The following is a 23,869-nucleotide window of genomic DNA, read 5'->3' as shown; positions in this document are numbered from 1 at the left end:
GTGTAAGGAGAAGAAATGTGTACCATCACGTTTCCGACTTTGATAAAGGTCGGATTGTAGCCTATCGCGATTGCGGTTTATCGTATCGCGCCATTGCTGCTCACGTTGGTCGACATCCAATGACTGTTAGCAGAATATGGAATCGGTGGGTTCAGGACGGTCATACGGAACGCCGTGCTGGATCCCAAAGGCCTCGTATCACTAGCAGTCGAGATGACAGGCATCTTATCCGCATGGCTGTAACGGACCGTGCAGCCACGTCTCGATCCCTGAGTCAACAGATGGGGACGTTTGCAAGACAACAACCATCTGCACGAACAGTTCGACGACGTTTGCAGCAGCATGGACTATCAGCTCGGAGACCATGGCTGCGGTTACCCTTGACGCTACATCACAGATAGGAGCGCCTGCGATGGTGTACTCAACGACGAACCTGGGTGCACGAATGGCAAAACGTCATTTTTTCGGATGAATCCAGATTCTGTTTACAGCATCATCATGGTCACATCCGTGTTTGGCGACATCGCGGTGAACGCACATTGCAAGCGTATATTCGTCATCGTCATACTGGTGTATCACTCGGAGTGATGGTATGGGGTGCCATTGGTTACACGTCTCGGTCACCTCTTGTTCGCATTGACGGCACTTTGAACAGTGGACGTTACATTTCAGATGTGTTACGACCCGTGGCTCTACCCTTCATTCGATCCCTACGAAACCCTACATTTCAGCAGGATAATACACGACCGCATGTTGCCGGTCCTGTACGGGCCTTTCTGGATACAGAAAATGTTCGACTGCTGCACTGGCCAGCACATCCTCCAGATCTCTCACCAATTGAAAACGTCTGGTCAATGGTGGCCGAGCAACTGGCTCGTCACAATACGCCAGTCACTACTCTTGATGAACTGTGGTATCGTGTTGAAGCTGCATGGGCAGCTGTACCTGTACACACCATCCAAGCTCTGTTTGACTTAATGCCCAGGCGCATCAAGGCCGTTATTACGGCCAGAGGTGATTGTTCTGGGTACTGATTTCTCAGGATCTATGCACCCAAATTGCGTGAAAATGCAATCACATGTCAGTTCTAGTATAATATATTTGTCCAATGAATACCCGTTTATCATCTGCATTTCTTCTTGGTGTAGCAATTTTAATGGCCAGTAGTGTATATCAGGAACAATAGAGGGCCTACAACACTTCCTTGGCGAAGGTTGGATATTACTTCTGTTTTACTCGTTGACTTGCCGTCTATTACTACGAACTGTGACCTTTCTGACAGGAAATCACGAATCCAGTCGCACAACTGAGGCGATATGCCATAGGCACGCAGTTTGGTTAGAAGATGCTTGTGAGAAACGGTGTCTAAAGCCTTCAGGAAATCTAAAAATATGGAATCAATTTGACATCCTCTGTCGGTAGCACTCATTACTTCATGAGTATCAAGAGGTTGTGTTTCACAAGAACGATATTTTCTGAATCCGTGCTGACTGTGTGTCAATAAATCGTTTTCTTCGAGGTAATTCATAATGTTAGATCACAGTATATACTCCAAATCACTACTGCAAATCGGCGTTAGTCATATGGGCCTGTAATTCAGCGGACTACTCCCATTTACCTTTTTGGGTATTGGTGTGACTTGAGCAACTTTCCAGTCTACATCTACATCTACTTCTACATACATACTCCGCAATCCACCATAAGGTGCGTGGCGGAGGGTACATCGTACCACAACTAGCATCTTCTCTCCCTGTTCCACTCCCAAACAGAACGAGGGAAAAATGACTGCCTATATGCCTCTGTACGAGCCCTAAACTCTCTTATCTTATCTTTGCGCCCTTTCCGCGAAATATAAGTTGGCGGCAGTAAAATTGTACTGCAGTCAGCCTCAAATGCTGGTTCTCTAAATTTCCTCAGTAGCGGTTCACGAAAAGAACGCCTCCTTTCTTCCAGAGACTCCCACCCGAGTTCCTGAAGCATTTCCGTAACACTCGCGTGATGATCAGACCTACCAGTAACAAATCTAGCAGCCCGCCTCTGAATTGCTTCTATGTCCTCCCTCAATCCTTTCCAGTCTTTTGGTACGGATCTTTCGGTAAGCGAGCGGTTGTATATAGCTGCTAAATATGGAGCTATTGTGTCAGCATACTCTGAAAGGAACCTGACTAGTATTGCGATCTGGATCGTAGGCCTTGCTTTTATTAAATGATTTAAGCTGCTTTGCTACACCGAGGATATCTACTGTTGACTGGAATTCAGGAATATAATACTGATAAGTAGACTCCTACTGCCAAATTCTTTGTAAATTTGACTCTATACCGTAATCACTCATGTAACATCACGTACCGTGTCAACTCGTGACGTTTCATTTCTTTTCCTCCTCCCCTTCTGGGTGCGTCACTTAGTGCGTCATTCCGTGTTTCTACGTAAAAGAAAATATGTGAAATACGGTCTGTCTTTGTGAAGCGACCTGTATATCACAAACAACAATAAAAATGCAATGTTCTAAGAAACAATAAATTTATTACATATTACATGTATAAAAAACAGTTTAAAAAAATGAACAAAAGTGATTGAAAACACCACCTATGAGTAACAGTTTATAGCTAACTGTGTTCACAACTAGACACAAGCGAGTGCTGCGGTGTGAGCTGTGAGGCGCAGGTCTCAGTAGGGGCCCGAGCCGCCGGCGCCGCCGCCGCCGCCGCCGCCACCGGCGCTTGGAGCACCGTATTCTGGGCTGGGGCCAGACGGCGATGGAGGTCCGTACGCGCCGCCCGGTCCGCCGCCCTCCTGAGTCTGCAACAGGCAACAAGCACTTGCGGTCATTCATTCTGTTCTCTGCCTAGGCACTTGCTCCTACTGGAACGTTGTAACTCATTTCGCAGGTGTTTCTGAGGCATCCTAAGTCATTGGGGTAGAGCGGCTCATCATATGAGAGTGTGTCGTGCAGATGACTGCAAGATAGTGTCGTCTTTTGCATCTTATCGTATCGTATCCAGATCTGCAGGAAGATCTGCAGCGGATAGGCACTTGGTGCAGGGAGTGGCAACTGAGCCTTAACATAGACAAATGTAATGTATTGCGAATACACAGAAAGAAGGATCCTTTATTGTATGATTACAGGGTGTTACAAAAAGGTACGGCCAAACTTTCAGGAAACATTCCTCACACACAAATAAAGAAAATATGTTATGTGGGCATGTGTCCGGAAACGCTTAATTTCCATGTTAGAGCTCATTTTAGTTTCGTCAGTATGTTCTTCCACCTACGCTCAATGGAGCAGGTTATGATGATTTCATACGGGATACTCTACCTGTGCTGCTAGAACATGTGCCTTTACAAGTACGACACAACATGTGGTTCATGCACGATGGAGCTCCTGCACATTTCAGTCTAAGTGTTCGTACGCTTCTTAACAACAGATTCGGTGACCGATGGATTGAGAGGCGGACCAATTCCGTGGCCTCCATGCTCTCCTGACCTCAACCCTCTTGACTTTCATTTATGGGGGCATTTGAAAGCTTTTGTCTACGCAACCCCGGTACCAAATGTAGAGACTGTTCGTGCTCGTATTGTGGACGGCTGTGATACAATACGCCATTCTCCAGGGCTGCATCAGCGCATCAGGGATTCCATGCGACGGAGGGTGGATGCATGTATCCTCGCTAACGGAGGACATTTTGAACATTTCCTGTAACAAAGTGTTTGAAGGCACGCTGGTAGGTTCTGTTGCTGTGTGTTTCTATTCGATGATTAATGTGGTTTGAAGAGAAGTAATAAAATGAGCTCTAACATGGAAAGTAAGTGTTTCCGGACACATGTCCACATAACATACACTCCTGGAAATGGAAAAAAGAACACATTGACACCGGTGTGTCAGACCCACCATACTTGCTCCGGACACTGCGAGATGGCTGTACAAGCAATGATCACACGCACAGCACAGCGGACACACCAGGAACCGCGGTGTTGGCCGTCGAATGGCGCTAGCTGCGCAGCATTTGTGCACCGCCGCCGTCAGTGTCAGCCAGTTTGCCGTGGCATACGGAGCTCCATCGCAGTCTTTAACACTGGTAGTATGCCGCGACAGCGTGGACGTGAACCGTATGTGCAGTTGACGGACTTTGAGCGAGGGCATATAGTGGGCATGCGGGAGGCCGGGTGGACGTACCGCCGAATTGCTCAACACGTGGGGCGTGAGGTCTCCACAGTACATCGATGTTGTCGCCAGTGGTCGGCGGAAGGTGCACGTGCCCGTCGACCTGGGACCGGACCGCAGCGACGCACGGATGCACGCCAAGACCGTAGGATCCTACGCAGTGCCGTAGGGGACCGCACCGTCACTTCCCAGCAAATTAGGGACACTGTTGCTCCTGGGGTATCGGCGAGGACCATTCGCAACCGTCTCCATGAAGCTGGGCTACGGTCCCGCACACCGTTAGGCCGTCTTCCGCTCACGCCCCAGCATCGTGCAGCCCGCCTCCAGTGGTGTCGCGACAGGCGTGAATGGAGGGACGAATGGAGACGTGTCGTCTTCAGCGATGAGAGTCGCTTCTGCCTTGGTGCCAATGACGGTCGTATGCGTGTTTGGCGCCGTGCAGGTGAGCGCCACAATCAGGACTGCATACGACCGAGGCACACAGGGCCAACACCCGGCATCATGGTGTGGGGAGCGATCTCCTACACTGGCCGTACACCTCTGGTGATCGTCGAGGGGACACTGAATAGTGCACGGTACATCCAAACCGTCATCGAACCCATCGTTCTACCATTCCTAGACCGGCAAGAGAACTTGCTGTTCCAACAGGACAATGCACGTCCGCATGTATCCCGTGCCACCCAACGTGCTCTAGAAGGTGTAAGTCAACTACCCTGGCCAGCAAGATCTCCGGATCTGTCCCCCATTGAGCATGTTTGGGATGAAGCGCGTCTCACGCGGTCTGCACGTCCAGCACGAACGCTGGTCCAACTGAGGCGCCAGGTGGAAATGGCATGGCAAGCCGTTCCACAGGACTACATCCAGCATCTCTACGATCGTCTCCATGGGAGAATAGCAGCCTGCATTGCTGCGAAAGGTGGATATACACTGTACTAGTGCCGACATTGTGCATGCTCTGTTGCCTGTGTCTATGTGCCTGTGGTTCTGTCAGTGTGATCATGTGATGTATCTGACCCCAGGAATGTGTCAATAAAGTTTCCCCTTCCTGGGACAATGAATTCACGGTGTTCTTATTTCAATTTCCAGGAGTGTATTTTCTTTCTTTGTGTGTGAGGAATGTTTCCTGAAAGTTTGGCCGTACCTTTTTGTAACACCCTGTATATGATAGCGGAACAAACACTGGTAGCAGTTACTTCTGTACAATATCTGGGAGTATGCGTACGGAACGATTTGAAGTGAAATGATCATATAAAAGTAATTGTTGGTAAAGAGTGTGACAGTTTGAGATTCATTGGGAGAGTCCTCAGAAAATATAGTCCATCAACAAAGGAGGTGGCTTACAAAACACTCGTTCGACCTATACTTGAGTATTGCTCATCAGTGTGGGATCCGTACCAGGTCGGGTTGACAGAGGAGATAGAGAAGATCCAAAGAAGAGCGCCGCGTTTCGTCACTGGGTTATTTGGTAAGCGTGATAACCATACGGAAATGTTTAGCAAACTCAAGTGGCAGACTCTTCAAGAGAGGCGCTCTGCATCGCGGTGTAGCTTGCTGTCCAGGTTTAGAGAGGGTGCGTTTCTGGATGAGGTATCGAATATATTGCTTCCCCCTACTTATACCTCCCGAGGAGATCACGAATGTAAAATTAGAGGGATTCGAGCGCGCACGGAGGCTTTCCGGCAGTAGTTCTTTCCGCGAACCATACGCGAGTGGAACAGGAAAGGGAGATAATGACAGTGGCACGTAAAGTACCCTCCGCCGCACACCGTTGGCTGGCTTGCGGAGTATACATGTAGATGTAGATGATCGTGGGAATGAAAAGAAAGGAAAGGAAAGGAAAGATGCATTTGTGTGGTAGTAGGTTACTTTCTCTTGCCTAAGAGTGACATTGAGCATCGTCTATCCATGTGCTGCATACGCTCTCACCCAGTAGACATTGCTGAGAGGTTTGGGATCTAATCCAGGACAGTGGTGCACCGTCTAAGGATCAGAAACTGTATGCCACCGCTGCATACCGATGATAATAATTACGCCACCAGGTTCGAAGTCGACTGCTTCCAGATCGAACGCTATATGCACAACTGTAGGAGACTCTACGAGCCGTTACTAAGCGAAGGAAACTGTGTTCCTCAAATAATGTCAGAATGGGCAGCAGATAAGTAAATGAAGCTTCTTTTACAGTGGACTGCTTTGCGGAGGTGGGAAATGGACCACTGGCGCATCGGGGACACTGATACGAAAGGGAAAACACTACACTAGGGGCACGAACTGAGAACAGGGCGAGAAAACTAGCCTCGGTACGTGGGGAAGGTCGCTGAGAAAGATGATATAGTGGAAAGATTGGTGCAGCGATGAAACAGTGGAGGAGGAGCTAGGGAAAACTACATTGAACTTCCTCTGCAGTTGTACTAGCCGCAGACTGAATCAGTGGAAAAGGACTACTGAAAATCAGCTCAGTGGTCGACTTTGACAATAAAGTATATTTATAGCTATTTTTCCTGTCTCACTTTCATTTTTCGTCATTTCTTCTTATTTACTGGTTTAATATTCGATCAAATATTATTATATAAGATTAGCTTGTTAAAACAGAGAGAACGTTTTAATACAAAAGACACGATTATGCGAACTATGACCTGTACACGAAACTAAATTCTGTCTGTTTTCGATGTCCAGTAACTCATTACATCAGTACTGTTTTAACACAAATAAGTTAATTTCGGAAGGGTTATAGATGTAACGAATGAACAACCGGTTTTGATTCTTTTCGGACGTTAAGAAGAAACTTCGAATATTCTTATTTTCCATTTTAACATTATCTTTCACAGATTTTCTCTTTTTCTTTAACTTCATTCCCATTTTTTTGGGATGCAAACATAATAGATGCTTGCCTGTTGCAGATTCTGCATTATTTTTTTACTGTACCAGATGTCCCTTCCGTCCACTATAACACTGTTTACCGTAAAACTAAATGTCTTCTGCTTGCGAATGTTACGGAATTTTGTGTTGTTTTGTGTTTTAACTGTCTATTCGGAGGTGGAGATGAGAAATACAAGAGTAACGAGAGTAAGGAAAACAGCATTTCGCTATATACGAGGCCTGTTCAGAAAGTAAGCTCCGATTGATTGCCAAATTGAAACCACAGTGAACATCAGAAATGTTTTACTTGTAACAATTAGCTACACCTTTCTGCTACTTCTCTACGTAGTCGCCGTTCTGACTTAGACTTTTGTCATAGCGTTGTACCAACTTTTCAATAGCCTCATCATAGAAGGCAGCCGCCAGTGCTTTCCGCCAATTCTCCACGCTGGCCTACACCTCGTTGTCTGTGTCAAAATGTTGTCTTCAAAGACAGCGGTTCATGTGACCAGAGATGAAACTCAGGGGGAGACAATTGCGGACTGTATTGTGGGTAATCTAACATTTCCATTTGAAAACGATGCAGGAGCATCTTCATTGCCCCTGCAGAATGCGGCTGAGAATTGTCGTGAAGACGAAACAGCACGACAGTTATGCAATGTTAGCTGCATAGCTTCAGGCGAAATTTCTCACCAGGCCCTCGTACTTGGCGGCAGACACTATTTTCTAGACATCTTTACGCACTCACTGCGAGCTCAGAAATGAGAAGAGCGACGTGATGCTAACTGGGGTTATACTAGAGACACTACCCAACACATCTGTGCAAAGCTTTATCGGATTTTCATAGTCGTTTCCATTTCGCGACCGATCGGAGCTTACTTTCTGAACGCCCCTCGTATATGCTGGTCAATATATCACACCATCAGTATTGGTTTTCGTTATCCTCGTATCCTCAAATGTTCTCGTCCAACCACCTTGAGTTTCAGTATTAGTCGACCACAATATTATTACACCTGGGAGTGAGTGCGCTTCAGTCGGCATATCTTGAGTTCTATTCACGAGGACACGCTGAAACACTTGATAGTACGTGCACAGCTGTCTCCAAATCGTTCATAGTGCGATGCGCTTTCCTGAGTCACTACTATACTTGTTTACTGCAACATCACTGCGTGTATCCGATGACGGCCAGGGGTGGCTAAGTGCATCGTGGCCGGCTAGTGACTACGTTCTTTACTTCTTGCGGGTGGCATTATTTTGGTCTTGTTGTTGTTGTGGTCTTCAGTCCAGAGACTGTTTTGATGCAGCTCTCCATGCTACTCTATCCTGTGCAAGCTTCTTCATCTCCCAGTACCTACGGCAACCTACATCCTTCTGAATCTGTTTAGTGTATTCATCTCTTGGTCTCCCTCTACGATTTTTAGCCTCCACGCTGCCCTCCAATGCTAAATTGGTGATCCCTTGATGCCTCAGAATATGCCCTACCAACCGATCCCTTCTTCTAGTCAAGTTGTGCCACAAATTTCTCTTCTCTCCAATTCTATTCAATACCTCCTCATTAGTTATGTGATCTACCCATCTAATCTTCAGCATTCTTCTGTAGCACCACATTTCGAAAGCTTCTGTTCTCTTCTTGTCTAAACTATTTCTCGTCCATGTTTCACTTCCGTACATGGCTACACTCCATTCAAATACTTTCAGTAACAACTTCCTGACACTTATATCTATACTCGATGTTAACAAATTTCTCTTCTTCAGAAACGCTTTCCTTGCCATTGCCAGTCTTCATTTTATATCCTCTCTACTTCGACCATCATCAGTTATTTTGCTCCCCAAATAGCAAAACTCCTTTACTACTTTAAGTGTCTCATTTCCTAATCTAATTCCCTCACCATCACCCGACTTAATTCGACTACATTCAATTATCCTCGTTTTGCTTTTGTTGATGTTCATCTTATATCCTCCCTTCAAGACACTATCCATTCCGTTCAACTGCTCTTCCAAGTCCTTTGCTGTCTCTGACAGAATTACAATGTCATCGGCGAACCTCAAAGTCTTTATTTCTTCTCCATGGATTTTAATACCTACTCCGAATTTTTCTTTTGTTTCCTTTGCTGCTTGCTCAATATGCAGATTGAATAACATCGGGGAGAGGCTAAAACCCTGTCTCACTCTTTTCCCAATCACTGCTTCCCTTTCGTGTCCCTCGGCTCTTATAACTGCCATCTGGTTTCTGTACAAATTGTAAATAGCCTTTCGCTCTCTGTGTTTTACCCCTGCAACCTTCAGAATTTGAAAGAGAGTATTCCAGTCAACATTGTCAAAAGCTTTCTCTAAGTCTACAAATGCTAGAAACGTAGGTTTGCCTTTCCTTAATCTGTTTTCTAAGATAAGTCGTAGGGTCAGTATTGCCTCACGTGTTCCAGCATTTCTACGGAATCCAAACTGATCTTCCCCGAGGTCGGCCTCTACCAGTTTTTCCATTCGTCTGTAAAGAATTCGCGTTAGTAGTTTGCATCCGTGACTTATTAATCTGATAGTTCGATAATTTTCACATCTGTCAACACCTGCTTTCTTTGGGATTGGAATTATTATATTCTTCTTGAAGTCTGAGGGCATTTCGCCTGTCTCATACATCTTGCTCACCAGATGGTAGAGTGACGGAATATTCGAACTATGCTCTTTGCTACTTTCACTAGCGCGTGCCGTTATCTGTTTCGGTTAAATACAATCCGTCATCAGTAAAAAAAAGTCATAAAGCTAACTTGCGCGAACAATACCTCAGGCCAGATCGACAGATTTTGATCTGAGGAATCTGTCTCTCCCGTCGAGCTCGAAATCTAGCGCTGTGCGCTTTAGTTTATAGTAGTAGACCAGCTCTTTAAAATAGGTTTAATGTAAATACGCACTTACTTGTGTTTTGTAGCGAATGAAGTAGACTTCCGGCTTGGAAGGCTGTGTGGGCGCGGGCGTGGGGATGGTGATCTCGGGCGGCTCCTCGGGTTTCTTGACGAGCACGTAGATGAGCGTCTTCTGTTCGGGGGGCGGCGCGATGGGCGGCAGGTCCGGCACCGTGGGCGGCGGCGGCGCGGGCGCCTTGATGAACACGATCTTGTAGTGCTTCTGTGGGGGCGGCGGCGGAGGCTGCGGCTTCCTGGGCGCCGCGTACGTGGGCTCCGGCGGCGGCACGTGCACGTACACGTGCTTGTGGATGACCGGCGCCTGCGCTGGCGCGCCGTACTGCGTGTCGACGGCTGGAGGCGGCGCGTACCCGTTGGGGAGTGGCGGGCTGTAGCCACCGCCGCCGCCACCGCCGCCGCCGCCGCCGAAGCCTCCGCCGCCTCCGCTGTAGCCGTTGCCACCACCGCCGCCCCCGCTGTAGCCGTTGCCGCCCCCGCCGCCCCCGCTGTAGCCATTACCGCCACCGCCTCTGCTGTAGCCGCCTCCGCCGTTACCGCTGTATGGTCCCGCAGGTGCAGTGCGTACCGACACTGCCAACCAGCACATCGTCTGCAACAAGAGGGGCACGGTTTTTGTGAGTTGTGCTCGTTGGCCCCTTTTAATCGTCTAGACATTCGTATGTTCCAGAAACAGTGAAGCTTACTTGACGACGTACACCAACCGACCACCTTTTATACAGCTTTATTTATGCCAAGTGCATTTCGCGCTTTCAGCCATATTCACTTAACATTAATATCCATAGGCGTCAGCAACCCCCGGGTTATAGGGCGCACTTACCCCTTTCCGGAAGTTCAGGGTATAGAGTTTGTATTTATTACAAAGTTTTCACGTAACTGTAGCAATCACTGTTTGCCGTATTACTAAATAGCAAATTTAACATTGATACAAAAGGACATTTTGTGGTTTTTAAAACTTTATTTCGCCGGCCGGGGTGGCCGAGCGCTTCTCGGCGCTACAGTCTGGAACCGCGCGACGGCTACGGTCGCAGGTTCGAATCCTGCCTCGGGCATGGATGTGTGTTATGTCCTTAGGTTGGTTAGGTTTAAGTAGTTCTAAGTTCTAGGGGACTGATGACCTTAGAAGTTAAGTCCCATACTGCTCAGAGCCATTTGAGCCACCTGTATTTGAAAAGTTTATTTCCGTTTTTCTATTTTGAGTAGTATTAATTTGGCATTATTTTTCTTTTTGTTGCATTCCAACAGTGTCCTCTCCGTAGTTCTCTTTTTTTTCTATTTCAGATTTTTAAGTTTCAGTTCTCCATTCTCCATTGTATATAATATATCGATGTCATGTGGATCACATCATGCTAGATAATGAAGGTACCATAATTAAGAGAAATATATGTTATGCACATATATGATCATAATACTGTAAGGTGTAACCACAACTTTGACATTTTTTAACGCAGATATGAGATAAATTTCAGTGTGGTGATATAAACATAACTATCCACATCAAACATATCCTAATATGCCAGCTCTGGTGATAAATATTTAAAATTGTATTTTCTTAAGTATATATTCTGCCTAAAACAATGAATGCATATCTATTAATCGTTTAAGATACACCACGTTTCATGTAATTCTTGTTAAATTTAGTTCTTGCGGCAGTATACGTAGTCAAACTAACTGTTCCAGTTATACAAAATGAGCCGGCCGCTGGTGGTCGAGTGGTTCTAGGCACTTCAGTCTGGAACCGCGCGACCGCTACGGTCGCAGGTTCGAATCCTGCCTCGGGCATGGATGTGTGTGATGTCCTTAGGTTAGTTAGGTTTAAGTAGTTCTAAGTTCTAGGGGACTGATGACCTGAGATGTTAAGTCCCATAGTGCTCAGAGCCATTTGAACCATTTATACAAAATGAATCAATTTCAGAGTACTGCCCCAATTTGAAAAATTTCTGCGGACGCCCATGCGTAATCGTGTTTTTATCTTTGTCGGCACAACTTTTTTATCGACTGCATTTTCAGTGCTTCAGCTGCCTTTTGCACCGTATGTTGTACCTTCTTTTTTACTTTTCTATGCATAGCACAACCACCAAAATGATTCGTTCTCACCTACCCCATCAGCTCCTGTGCTGGAGGAACGACTGCACGCCAGCATATTAACACCAGTTCCTTTAATTTTACCGTCATAATCATTATGCTAGATGTATGTAGGTAGAAGTGACATGTTTCTTGATTTGCTACCGAACGTGCACTGTTGGACTATTAAGAATAAGGTTTTTGATGAGTCTTAACGCCTTTTTAATAGCAACATTCATTGAAATTTATTACTAAACGATGTGGCGCATACTTACGATACGGGAGGTCTGGGCTAAAAATTTAAGCCCGGACCTCCATGTATAGGTTTTCCGTCACTTTAAGAGAATGCAATTGTTGGATTCTGCCAACAGGACACGACCTATTTCCTTCCGCATCCTTTTCCAACTGATTATTTACAGTTATCCGTCATTTACAATATCCCTAAATCAACATCTACAGGACTATGAAACTTCCTGGCAGATTAAAACTGTGTGCCCGACCGAGACTCGAACTCGGGACCTTTGCCTTTCGCACTTGCCCGCGAAAGGCAAAGGTCCCGAGTTCGAGTCTCGGTCGGGCACACAGTTTTAATCTGCCAGGAAGTTTCATATCAGCGCACACTCCGCTGCAGAGTGAAAATCTCATTCTGGATCTACAGGACTACTCTGCAGCTCACACTTGAGTTTGTGGCAGAGGATTCATCGAACCATTTTCAGACTATTTCCGTACCGTTGCAATCTCGAACAGTACGTGAAAAACGAAGACCTAAATCTCTCCGTAGATCTCTGGTTTCTCTTATTTTGTTACAATGATCATTTCTTCCTATGTAGGCGGGAGTCAACAAAATATTGTCGCATTCGGAGGAGAACGCTGGAGACTGAAATGTCGTGAAAAGGTCTTGCCGCATCAAGAAATGTCGTTGTTTCTGTAACTGCCACCCCAATTCGTGTATCAAATCCGTGATAGTCTCTCCTCTACTTCGCGATAATACAAAATGAATTGCGTCTCTTTGAACGTTTTCGATGTCCTGTGTCTATTCTATCTTATGAGGATCCCGCGCCGCGCACCAATGCTCTAGCAGAGGACGGACAAGTGTAGTGCACGTAGCCTCTTCAGAAGATTTCTTGCAACTTCTAAGTGTTTCTACAATAAAACGCAGTCTTTAGTTCGCCTTCCCCATAAAATTTTCTATGTGATAGTTCCTATTTAAGTTGTTCGTAATTGTAATTCCTAGATTTTTTTCATTTTTGAATTCTTCCATTACTTCTTGGTAAACAATTCCATGTTATTCAACCCTAGATATTTAGTTGAGTCGTTGTATGATTTATCGTGTAACCGATATATAACCGATTCCTTTTAATACTCTTGTAGAGGACCTCACACTTTTTGTTGTTTCGTCAACTGCGACTTTTCACATCATACAAATATCGTGTCAAAATCATTATGAAATTGGTTCTGATCTTCTGTTGACTTTACTAAACAGTAAACGACAGCGTCATCTGTTAACAGTCTAAGAGGGCTGCTCAGGTTGTCTCCTAAATCATTTGTATAGATTAGGAACAGCAGAGGGTTATAATACTTACTTGGGGAATGCCAGATTTCGCTTCTGTTTCACTCGATTACTTCCCATCAGTTACTACGAACTGTGACCTTTCTTAAAGGCCTTAGGGGACTGCCTTCAGCGTTTGTTTGAAAAAAGTAAAGTAAATAAAAAATAAATTTTAACAGGATGAAACTGCGAGGTATTCATGACCTGATGTTGTTACTGTGTGTTCTTTGTGGTATTCTGGTGGCTCCTGGTCATATACTAGGTGGGAGGATAAAGTTGTGGAATAGGAGAGAATGTTATAGGAAAGATGTTGGATGTAGGAAAGAATTATTGGAGGGGACTGAGAACTTACGGTCTCGACGTCGATGGTAAGTTCAATTTTGATTCGATTTTATCATAGAACTTTGAGCACGTTTTTGGGACGTACTTGTGATTAAAAGTCGTAATGAATTACGTAGCTTTCCTCTGGATATTCTGATAATTCAGCATAGTAAGGATTAATGAGCTGTAAACACTACTGAGTAATCGTGGGACATGCGTTTTGTTAAGAGAACTCGATTGTGGATAAACTACAATTTATCAGTATTCTTTCATATAGTGTCATTCTGAGAACAGGTTTTCTCACAGATTCGGTGATCGTTGCACGTTAAATTGCTGCTTATAGATGCACCAGACATTGGAAAGTTGTTTGATAGCTGGTAATATAGGAAAACATATCGGACAGTAATTCCCTATTTCTTCACCTTGTATTTCATTTCTGAAAGCTAGTCTCATTCATGAAACTGAAAACGGTAGGTCATGCCGAGGAGCGTGCTGAGCAGAAACTCTAGGCAAGCACCAGAAGTGATATGGGAAATTATGAAAAACCTAAATTAGGATGTCCTGGAGACGATTTGAACTCAGCCTCCTAACTTATACGTTATACGAGCCCAGTTTTAACCGTGATGTCACCTAACTTAGTGGTGGTAGAGCACTGTCAGTAGACGCTGCAAAAGAATCCAGTGTTCCTGGTTGCATAAAGCTACCGTGTATGTATGCCGATTTCTTCGATGGGAGGACGACGGTTCAATCCCGCGTCCGGCCATCCTGATTTAGGTTTTCCGTGATTTCCCTAAATCGCTCCGGGCAAATGCCGGGATGGTTCCTTTCAAAGGCCACGGCCGACTTCCTTCCCCATCCTTCCCTAATCCGCTGAGACCGATGACCTCGCTGTCTGGTCTCCTTCCCCAAAACAACCCAACCCAACCCAACCCTCTTCGATGTACGTTAGTAACAGAGATCGTCCTTAAGATAAGGGGAAGAGGGCATATGCTGTGAGAAGAAAAAGTAAGAAAGAATGTCGCACACTTTAGTGCCTCTGAACTACTACACCGTGATAAGAGTCAAGTGGAAGGCGTTAATTAAGTTGTGGACTGTGGCATGTAGTGGGAGAAAGTGGTTGCTAATGGCAGCGTTGCCCTGTTTCCCGCGCAAACAATGCGCCATGACGAAACGCGCCGCTTTCTTTGCGCTTGAGCCTTCCGGCCTTCGTGCGCTGCCACGGTCACGTTGTCTTAGCGACATCGGGAGTGGGAAACTAGGTCAGATCATCGCGCTCTCATCATTCCCAAGCTGCGAAACATCTCTCCCCTGACGGTGCAATTCTTGTAATCATTTTCCCTTAGTGGCAGCTCGTACTAATGTTCTACAGGGATCTATCCCTAGGTCCTTCTTAAATTTCATTTGAATTAGATCTCCCATGGAAGTCATACAAATTCCATCATCTTTTAGGATTGTCTGAGACGAAAGATACAGAAATTAAATCTGTTAACATATTAGGAATTTATTACGAATTTTAACTTAGCTGAGAACAACATGTGAATCATATCTGCTAAATGATATCGTAGGTTCCTACATTTAGTGGAAACTTTGGAACGTGGCACGTGTGACGAACGTTTGACTCCTCAAAAATCTACTTTTCGGATTGTCTGCTCATATGATATTCTCTTCAGGGGACTAGTGTTTTACGAGCGCAAAAAATTCGTGTACGAGTTGTAAGTCTTCGACTAAGGATCAGCGTCTTTTTAACAAGTTCAGAGTGCTAACGGAATCTGTTGTGGTGATATTGAAAATTTTGAAAATGATGTAAACAGAATTGTCAAAAAAAATGGTTCAAATGGTTCTGAGCACTATGGGACTCAACTGCTGAGGTCATTAGTCCCCTAGAACTTAGAACTAGTTAAACTTAACTAACCTAAGGACATCACAAACATCCATGCCCGAGGCAGGATTCGAACCTGCGACCGTAGCGGTCTTGCGGTTCCAGACTGCAGCGCCTTTAACCGCACGGCCACTTCGGCCGGCCAGGATTGTCAGAAAGCAAATTAACAGTGTAAAAGATTTCTCTGATATGCATAATACTGGTATTAGTTCTTAAGACAATTGCTGCAATCATGGTCTTTTGTTGTTATATATCAATGACAAGGCCTATTTCACTTTGAAATCACGAATTGCGATTAAAGCATGTTGATTTTCGAACTCAAGAACTATTTCTGTATGGTCTAAAGGATCCTCAAACGCGCTTCATGATCGGCAAGGAGATTCTAGCTATATGTTTAATATTTCCAATGTTCTAGGCTGCGATGCCAAATTCAGAGCGATCTACATGTCCCTGCGAGCTTAAATGTTTCTAGCTGAGAGCCGTCCGTTTAGTCCTGCTAGTTAGCGCAAAGTGTTTGAAATATTGCCCAACAAACTGCACTGGAAGACAGTGTAGTTAATATATTACGCGTTATGGAAATGTTTACGCCTAAAATTCTGAGAACACAAGGCCATTCTAGAAACATACTACATCGTTTCACATAAATTTCACATTAGTAGACAAAAATTAGAGAAGTTTAAGCTCATGCGTAGATGTAACGGTAGCTGTTATTTCCGTGCCTCTTTCCCAAACGGGGCAGGGAATGGGAGGGAGAGGGCGATGAAAACAGCACAAGGTAATGTGCGGAGTCTAGCTGCAGATGTGTATGTACAAAATAACAATGTTAGTCCTAAGAGTGGTACAACACTTCATTTTGCCCCCCCCCCCCCGCCTCCCCCCCTCCCTCGTGTGTTTGGTTTTATAATATTTGACCTTGGCGCATCCTTAAGTACAACGACTGGAGAGCCCACACTTTGAAAGTTAATTGTGTCAGCCACAGTCACTTGCACGGATTATTCTTAGAAGCACTTAGGGGCCAAACGACTAGTGACGGTTCAACAACTAAATTCGACTCGAACATGAAAGGATCAGAAAACCTACTAGCTGCACCACTCCGAATAGTAGATAATAGCTTGCGAGAGTAGTGCAACAAATTCAAAATGTTCAGATGTGTGTGAAATCCTATGTGACTTAATTTCTAAGGTCATCAGTCCCTAAACTTACACACTACGTAACTTAAATTATTCGAAGGACAGACACTCATATCCATGCCCGAGGGAGGACTCGAACCTCCGCCGGGACCAGCCGCACAGTCCATGACTGCAGCGCCTGAGACCGCTCGGCTAATCCCGCGTGGCGGTGCAACAAATAAAATGTCATCAAGCTAGAAGGCGCATGGGCTCCAGCATTGCTCGAATCCTGCCTTGGGCATGGATGTGTGTGATGTCCTTAGGTTAGTTAGCTTTAAGTAGGTCTAAGTTCTAGGGGCTGATGACCTCAGATGTCAAGTCCCATAGTGCTCAGAGCCATTTGATTTTTGGGGCCACATCAGTTATTTTGTTGCCCGAACAGCAAAATTCGTCTAGTACTTTTAGTGACTCATTTCAGAAAACCCAGGGGTGGTACAATCGACGTCGAGGCGCTTGCTTGGACAAAGAAGAGAACTGTGACTGATTGTGTCTTAGTTGATGAAACTGCCTCACCATTCACCTGAAGCGCTTGAGAGAAACCACATAAAATCCTGTTGTCCTCTGATATGAGTGTAGTGCCTTAACCAGTACACCAATATAGATTGATAAGTAAAGGATCACAACTATTCGTTCGATGGAGTACGTTTCTATAGTGAAGCACTTCCAGATTGGAGAAATCTGTGGGGAGGGCAAGAGGCACAAAGAGGTACCACTCGAAACATTTCCGCTTGAGTTTCCGACCGAATTTCTTATCTCGATGTTAAGCTATGGCGTTACGCAGCTCGTATAGCGCAAGACTTAAGTTTTCATGTCACGCCAGGTATTTACTGCTTCAGCATGATGAATCAGCATCGGCGTCATAACACGCATTTCTGGCCGCAGGAAGACGTGCAGGAAGTAATCTAGGACGGATAAGGCATTGCTACAAGACTCATCGTCGCCGCCAACCAGTTCATTGCGTGACCAATGCTATGTTCCGCTGCTCGGCTGCATATTACTCGTTTCTTGAGCTTTCCCTCGCAACTGTAAACACAGCCACGGACGTTTCGTTCCGAAGAGACAGGTGCAATTTTATATTTTTACTAGTTAATGAGTTCGGTATTTCCCTGCTTGCGAAATAATTGCCGTTCTTCTACCTTTTTTCCGTCTCGGCGTGTACTCTGCTACATTACAGTTTAATCCGTGCAGATACTGTTCGCTACCTCTGATACTGATTTTCTGTGCAGAAAGGTTTATGAATGGGGACGTACTGAGCGGTAGTTACTTTTTTCATTAGAATTTATAGCAACAGTTGCCAAAAAATGAGTTAGCATCGAAGGCGAGATTACTACTCAGAGCTCACGTTATGTTATGTGTGTTGTGCAGTATGTAACTCAGTTTGGCTGGAATGAATCTTCATGGCAAACTAAACTAATACTGTGAGCTGCATTGGAATTCGGAGTTTTCACAGCCAGTGCTCAGGTTACTACTATTCTATTGTTGCATTTGTGGGTAGAACTTAGTGCTCTTTGTAATTCTGAATCTGGTTTTCTTGCGTCGTGACGCATCAGCTCACAGGGATTGGCTTGAATTTACGTCGCACCGTACTCGCTTGTCGGTTTCGTATTTACTCTGCAGCTTCGAGAAGGAGAATATCTCCATTACATGGTTCAATGGCGAGCAGCCAAATGCCACACTAAATAAGGTGCCTGGAGTTTTGTCCCCAGTCAGTCCTACAAGTGTTTTCATACAATTAACTTGACGTTCAGTTCAGTCTAAGTATTGTGTTTGTGAACAGTATTAAGGTGCACCTTAGTTGAGACTCCACATTTGAAGTCTAGATCCTTATGTAACTGGGAATTGAGTGAGGCAGTGCATTCCTTAAGAATGGGTAGCTATTTGGGAGGGTTAGGCTACAAATAGCTGTCTGGTCATCCTGATTTAGGTTTCTTGTTCTTGCTGTAAACCACTTCACGCTAATACCACGACGGCTCCTTCAACAAGACCATTCCTGGTTTCGTCACTGAACCCCCTCCCTTCCCTGACCAGCACAAAAAATCTCGTTGTTTCCTAACTTAGCTGCCGCTGAAAAAGAAAATGGAATACACCTCGTAGAAGAATCCGTAAGGTTTTTGCGTACAAAAAGCTTTCAAAACACGTTTCAAAAGGGAAAGAAAGCAGACTGAAGGAATGTTAAATGTTTCACAAGTCTGTCAATATAATTTGGGTAGGTTTTGTTAGCGATAAACAGCTTTCAAGAAGCAAGATATTACTAGTTTACATTTTCCATCCCTAAAGGGGCAGCTCAATTTCTGACCCATTGTGGGGTCGGAGTCCTTTCAACCAAATAACAGGTGAGCTGGTAGTGAAACAGGAGGAGCCGCAATTGGGGCATAAAAGGGGGCGAGATGACTTAACAGAGAAAGGAAACCTCCAGAAAACCTTGGTCACAATCGGGGAGGGAAGGAGGGGTTGCCAGAACTATATTAAATTTCATTGTGAGTAAATATGTCCAACGCGAACAGTACGAAAGTCTAGTAAATAAGTGTAAGTGCATATTTTATGCGTTTTCAGTTGAAAGACTTGCTCGAAATGTGTAGTATACCTGCGTCGCTAACAAACGCAGGCGATGTTAACGACGGCGACTGCTACACAATTCGTCACCTTTTACAATATTTTGAAATTTAGTCCTGCGAGTACTGGGCATGTGTTTATATTTGGAACAATAAACATCTAAAATACTCCAGAATGCATTTTCACTGTACAGCGGATTGTGCGCTGATTTGAAAGCTAGTCTACTACTTTCTTGTCAGTTTGTTCCTGGGAGCAGGTGCTTCACCTACATTATTTCTTCTTTTTCCTTCTGGAATCATACCCTCCTTCCGTCGTCACGTTTTAAATAACTATGTGTTGTGTTACTGAGGTGGCGAACTAGCCACGAATTTACCTAAGTGAGTGTGGAAAACCACCGGTAGGCTGGCTGAGCTTCCAGACCACAGGTGGTTTATTCGACGCTCGGACTATCCTGTGTTGCAAAAGTTGCACTATTCGAACAGTTCATTTCAGCTGCCTATCTTTCTTTTGTAATTATGTTACGTGCTCTAACACTGCAGTAAGAGCAGAAATTTGCTTCTGTAGCCGTTTTCAGTTGGCCACTGCACGCAACTGTCGATATCATAACAGTAGTCCTACCTGTGGAGCATATGTAATACGTAGATACGCCGTATCTAGTCACATAAATACGCCTTGTGTATCATTTTGTTTGAAGCACTTTTCTTATTTTTGACATAATATTTTTCGTTGATGAATCGAAAGGAACCGTTATGATAGATTAATAAGGTGTTGACTATGTAATCCTTCTGCGGTTTGTGAAAATCAATAGAGGCGAAAGTCTACCCGCACGGACAGCTGTGCACGTCAAAGCGCTGCTTCCGCGGGAGGGAGGTACCTACCTCCGGCCGGTAGGTCAACGACGAGGGTCGGTGTGTCGCCCAACTCGAATGTGGTTTTTATGTGGCTTCTCACGCCCACTAGGTGAGTACTAGTCAGCGACTGATGGGGACCCGCTCACGGTGGACAGTCTCCGATTCAAAAGGTAAAATACTTTCAAATACCTTGGTAGTCTCTGCAGTGATCAGAACCACTGTGAAACTGAAATAAATGCAAGAACTGTTGGAGGCAACAGAGCATACTTTAGCCTTCAAGATGTGCTGAAGAAAAGATCTCTGTCAAGAAGTTTTAAGATCAGGCTGTACCAAAGTATAATCATGCCATTGGTTATGTGCGGTTGTGAAAGCCTCACCTTTAGGAGAACAGAGGAAGAGAAACTGCTTGTTTTCGAACGAAAAACCTCCTGAGATAGATTCACAAACGGGGCAATGGAGAATTCGGAAAAATCAAGAATTAAAAGAGCTTTAAGCACAGCCTGACGTTATAAAAAGAATAAGAAGAAGATGGTTGACCTGGGCTGGACATGTAGCAAGGATGAATGAAGGGAGGGTACCCCATGATGTGTTTCTGGGAGCTGTAGCTGGAAGGAGATACCAAGGACGACCGCGGACAAGATGGAAGGACAATATTGACAAGGACACCGAGGACATGGGACTAGGAGCGGGCGAGTGTTGGCAGGAGGCTCGCAATCGGGAACGATGGAGGAGGAGTGTGGAGCAGGCATATGGTCACTAAGGCCCAAGCCACGGATAAGTAAGTAAGTAGAAGACTTTCGCTTACTTTCACATGAGTAACACTACATCCAGACACTTGGGGTACACATTTTCCGTCCAGTTAGGGTAACGGGGTGGCGACAGGAGGGGCATGTGGCCACACTTCAAAATTAACCTCGCCAAATCCTTTAATAGCCATGTCGACCCTGCGCGGATGCGGGACAAAGGCACAGGAAGAAAAACACAGGTAAAGAGCGGACTGGTTTTTGCGCAAAACAACGAGTCGTCTGTTTCTGAATATTTGTCTCATTCAAATGACTGGAGTGTTAAGACCCATGAGCGTAGGGGGCTACGTAAATGACATATTTCGCTCTTGAACAGGTTTACCTTGAGCTCATGCGGTCGTTTTTCTCCCACACCACTCCTAAAATTGAACAGAAAACGGGTGTAAATGCTAATGATACTCGAAGTACATCGTAAAGTGTAAACACAAATGTAGATATACCTGCAGATGATGTGTCAGAAGAGCAAATGTGCAGTTTCGATGTCTGTAGCGAACGCTTGCGGGGTGTAGATTGTTTGTTCCTGGTAGCATACTCTATCCGAATGCTTAGCGCCATCACACGACGGACGGTTAGTCATTAACCGTGACACAGGCATTCACTTCATGAGATACTAAGGAGAAGTTTGACAATCAATCCACTGGTGTCAGTTGACATTTGATGGCGTCGTAGGACCTCAACTGCGTCAACTTCACCATCCATAGTGTGCAAACCACTGTGATGTGATGGCAGAGGGTACATCCCATTGTAACACGTATTAGAGTTTCTTCATATGCCATTGGCGCAATGGATGTGGGAAAAATGTTGAAATGCCGCTGTGTGAGCTGTTATTAGTGGTGGTGGTGGTTAGTGTTTAACGTCCCGTCGACAACGAGGTCATTAGAGACGGAGCGCAAGCTCGGGTTGGGGAAGGATTGGGAAGGAAATCGGCCGTGCCCTTTCAAAGGAACCATCCCGGCATTTGCCTGAAACGATTTAGGGAAATCACGGAAAACCTAAATCAGGATGGCCGGAGACGGGATTGAACCGTCGTCCTCCCGAATGCGTGTTATTAGTCTAACCATTCTTTGCAGTCCCTGCGGTACAAATGGTTCAAATGGCTCTGAGCACCATGGGACTTAAAATCTGAGATCATCAGTCCCCTAGAACTTAGAGCTACTTAAACCAACTAATCTAAGGACATCACACACATCCATTCCCGAGCAGGATTCGAACCCGCGACCGTAGCGGTCGCGCAGTTCCTGACTGTAGCGCCTAGAACCGCTCGGCCACCCCGGCCGGCCGTCCCTGCGGGAGCGATATGTAGGGGGCTCTAGGATAATCCTAAACTCCTTACTTAATACTGGTTCTTGGAAATTACATTTTTGCGGTATAGTTGGCGTCTATCTTCATGCGTTTGGCAAATACAGTTCTTCGCCATTTCCCTTACCCTCTCCCAAGAGTCGAACATACATTTTACCGCTCCTGCTGCCCTTCTATTTACTCAAAAAAATGTTCAAATGTGTGTGAGTTCTTATGGGACCAACCTGCAGAGGTCATCGGTCCCTAGACTTACACACTACTTAAACTAACCTATGGTAAGAACAACACACACGCCCATGTCCGAAGAAGGATTCGAACCTCCGACGGGAGGGGCCGCGCAATTAGTGACATGGCGTCTCTAACCGCGCGGTCACTCCGCGCGGCTCTATTTATTCGTTCAAATCCCCAGTCAGTTGTATTTTACATGGGTACTACACACTCGTGCAGTACATGAATCACTGCGGAGAGGTTTGAGAACCAACCCATCGCTGTTATGGTTTTCAGTCGCTAGACTGGTTTGATGGAACTCTACACGCTGGTCTATCTGCCCAAGTCCCCTCATCTCTGTATAGCTACTGCAGCCTGCAGGCACTTGATCTTGCTTACTTTAGTGATGGCTTTCTAATCTGTTAGATACCAAACAAAAACCTGTACATATCACTCCTCGTTCTCTCGTTTGCCATATAACTGTTCTCTGGCTCATGCAACAATGCGGTTTAGCAACTTAGAAGAAACTGATTGACAAATACAGATGCAGAGATCTGTTTAAATGATGGAAAGCAAGTCTTGTTGTTAATACAATGACAAAATCCCAAGAGTATGTTTTAGAAGTTAAAATGTTATCTAAGAAATGCTAGTTAATTTTGGTAGGTACTGAACCTGCCGCTTCGTAGCTTCCAAGGCCAGCTGAATGATTCTAGGAAGCTACCGCAAGCGGACAGAGGAGAGCTGTGGAGATGTGCTTACCAGGGCTAGGAGGTGCGCGCGGGCCATGGTGAGGGCGGAGCCGTGCTACGTGCTACTGCGCTGTCTCCTTTCGCCAGGCGCTTATATACCGCCGGCTCTGTGAGAGCCCGGCCCTTTCTACTGATGCGCCCCGCGGAATAACAATGTGTCCGGAACGACATTAACAGTCGGCGCGCTCAGACAACAGCACAGAGGCCCTAATTCACATCGGCACGATCGTAATCAGGCCTGTGTTACGGCATAGATGTACTACCCCACAACACGTCGCCGGGGGACACTCCGGAACGTACCTCTTCCTTCTTACGGATGTGTTCGTTCGGAAACGAATAGCGTGGCGTGGCTTCTACTACAACGTCTCTGTGAATGCCGTCTCTGTGGCTGAACCATTTTTCAGATACTGCTGTTTCGAGAGGTATTAAATTTGGAAGAGATCTTTGAGTTAATCTGCGGTCGCTTTTATACTAGAAATTGATAAACAGCTG

General features: G+C 45.4%; 1 protein-coding gene across 1 annotated transcript; it reads right to left on the bottom strand.

Moving 5' to 3' along the window:
- Positions 1-2,667: 2,667 nt before the first annotated feature.
- On the bottom strand, positions 2,668-23,414 carry LOC124556278 (putative glycine-rich cell wall structural protein 1). The gene is made up of 3 exons (XM_047130262.1): positions 23,388-23,414; positions 9,929-10,525; positions 2,668-2,799 (listed from the first exon to the last, which is right to left on the bottom strand). The coding sequence occupies exons 1-3, from the start codon at positions 23,412-23,414 to the stop codon at positions 2,668-2,670; spliced, it is 756 nt and encodes a 251-aa protein (XP_046986218.1).
- Positions 23,415-23,869: the final 455 nt, after the last annotated feature.

Source organism: Schistocerca americana, chromosome X, assembly GCF_021461395.2.
Source record: "Schistocerca americana isolate TAMUIC-IGC-003095 chromosome X, iqSchAmer2.1, whole genome shotgun sequence".
Lineage (NCBI taxonomy): Eukaryota > Metazoa > Arthropoda > Insecta > Orthoptera > Acrididae > Schistocerca > Schistocerca americana.
This window is presented reverse-complemented; position numbering and strand designations above follow the sequence as displayed.

Excerpts from the sequence above, each read along its gene's own strand:
- LOC124556278 (XM_047130262.1), bottom strand. The coding sequence starts at position 23,414 with ATGGCCCGCGCGCACCTCCTAGCCCTG. Across the intron at positions 10,526-23,387 it reads GCGCGCACCTCCTAGCCCTG|ACGATGTGCTGGTTGGCAGT; the intron begins GTAAGCACATCT and ends CTCTTGTTGCAG. Across the intron at positions 2,800-9,928 it reads TCATTCGCTACAAAACACAA|ACTCAGGAGGGCGGCGGACC; the intron begins GTAAGTGCGTAT and ends TGCCTGTTGCAG.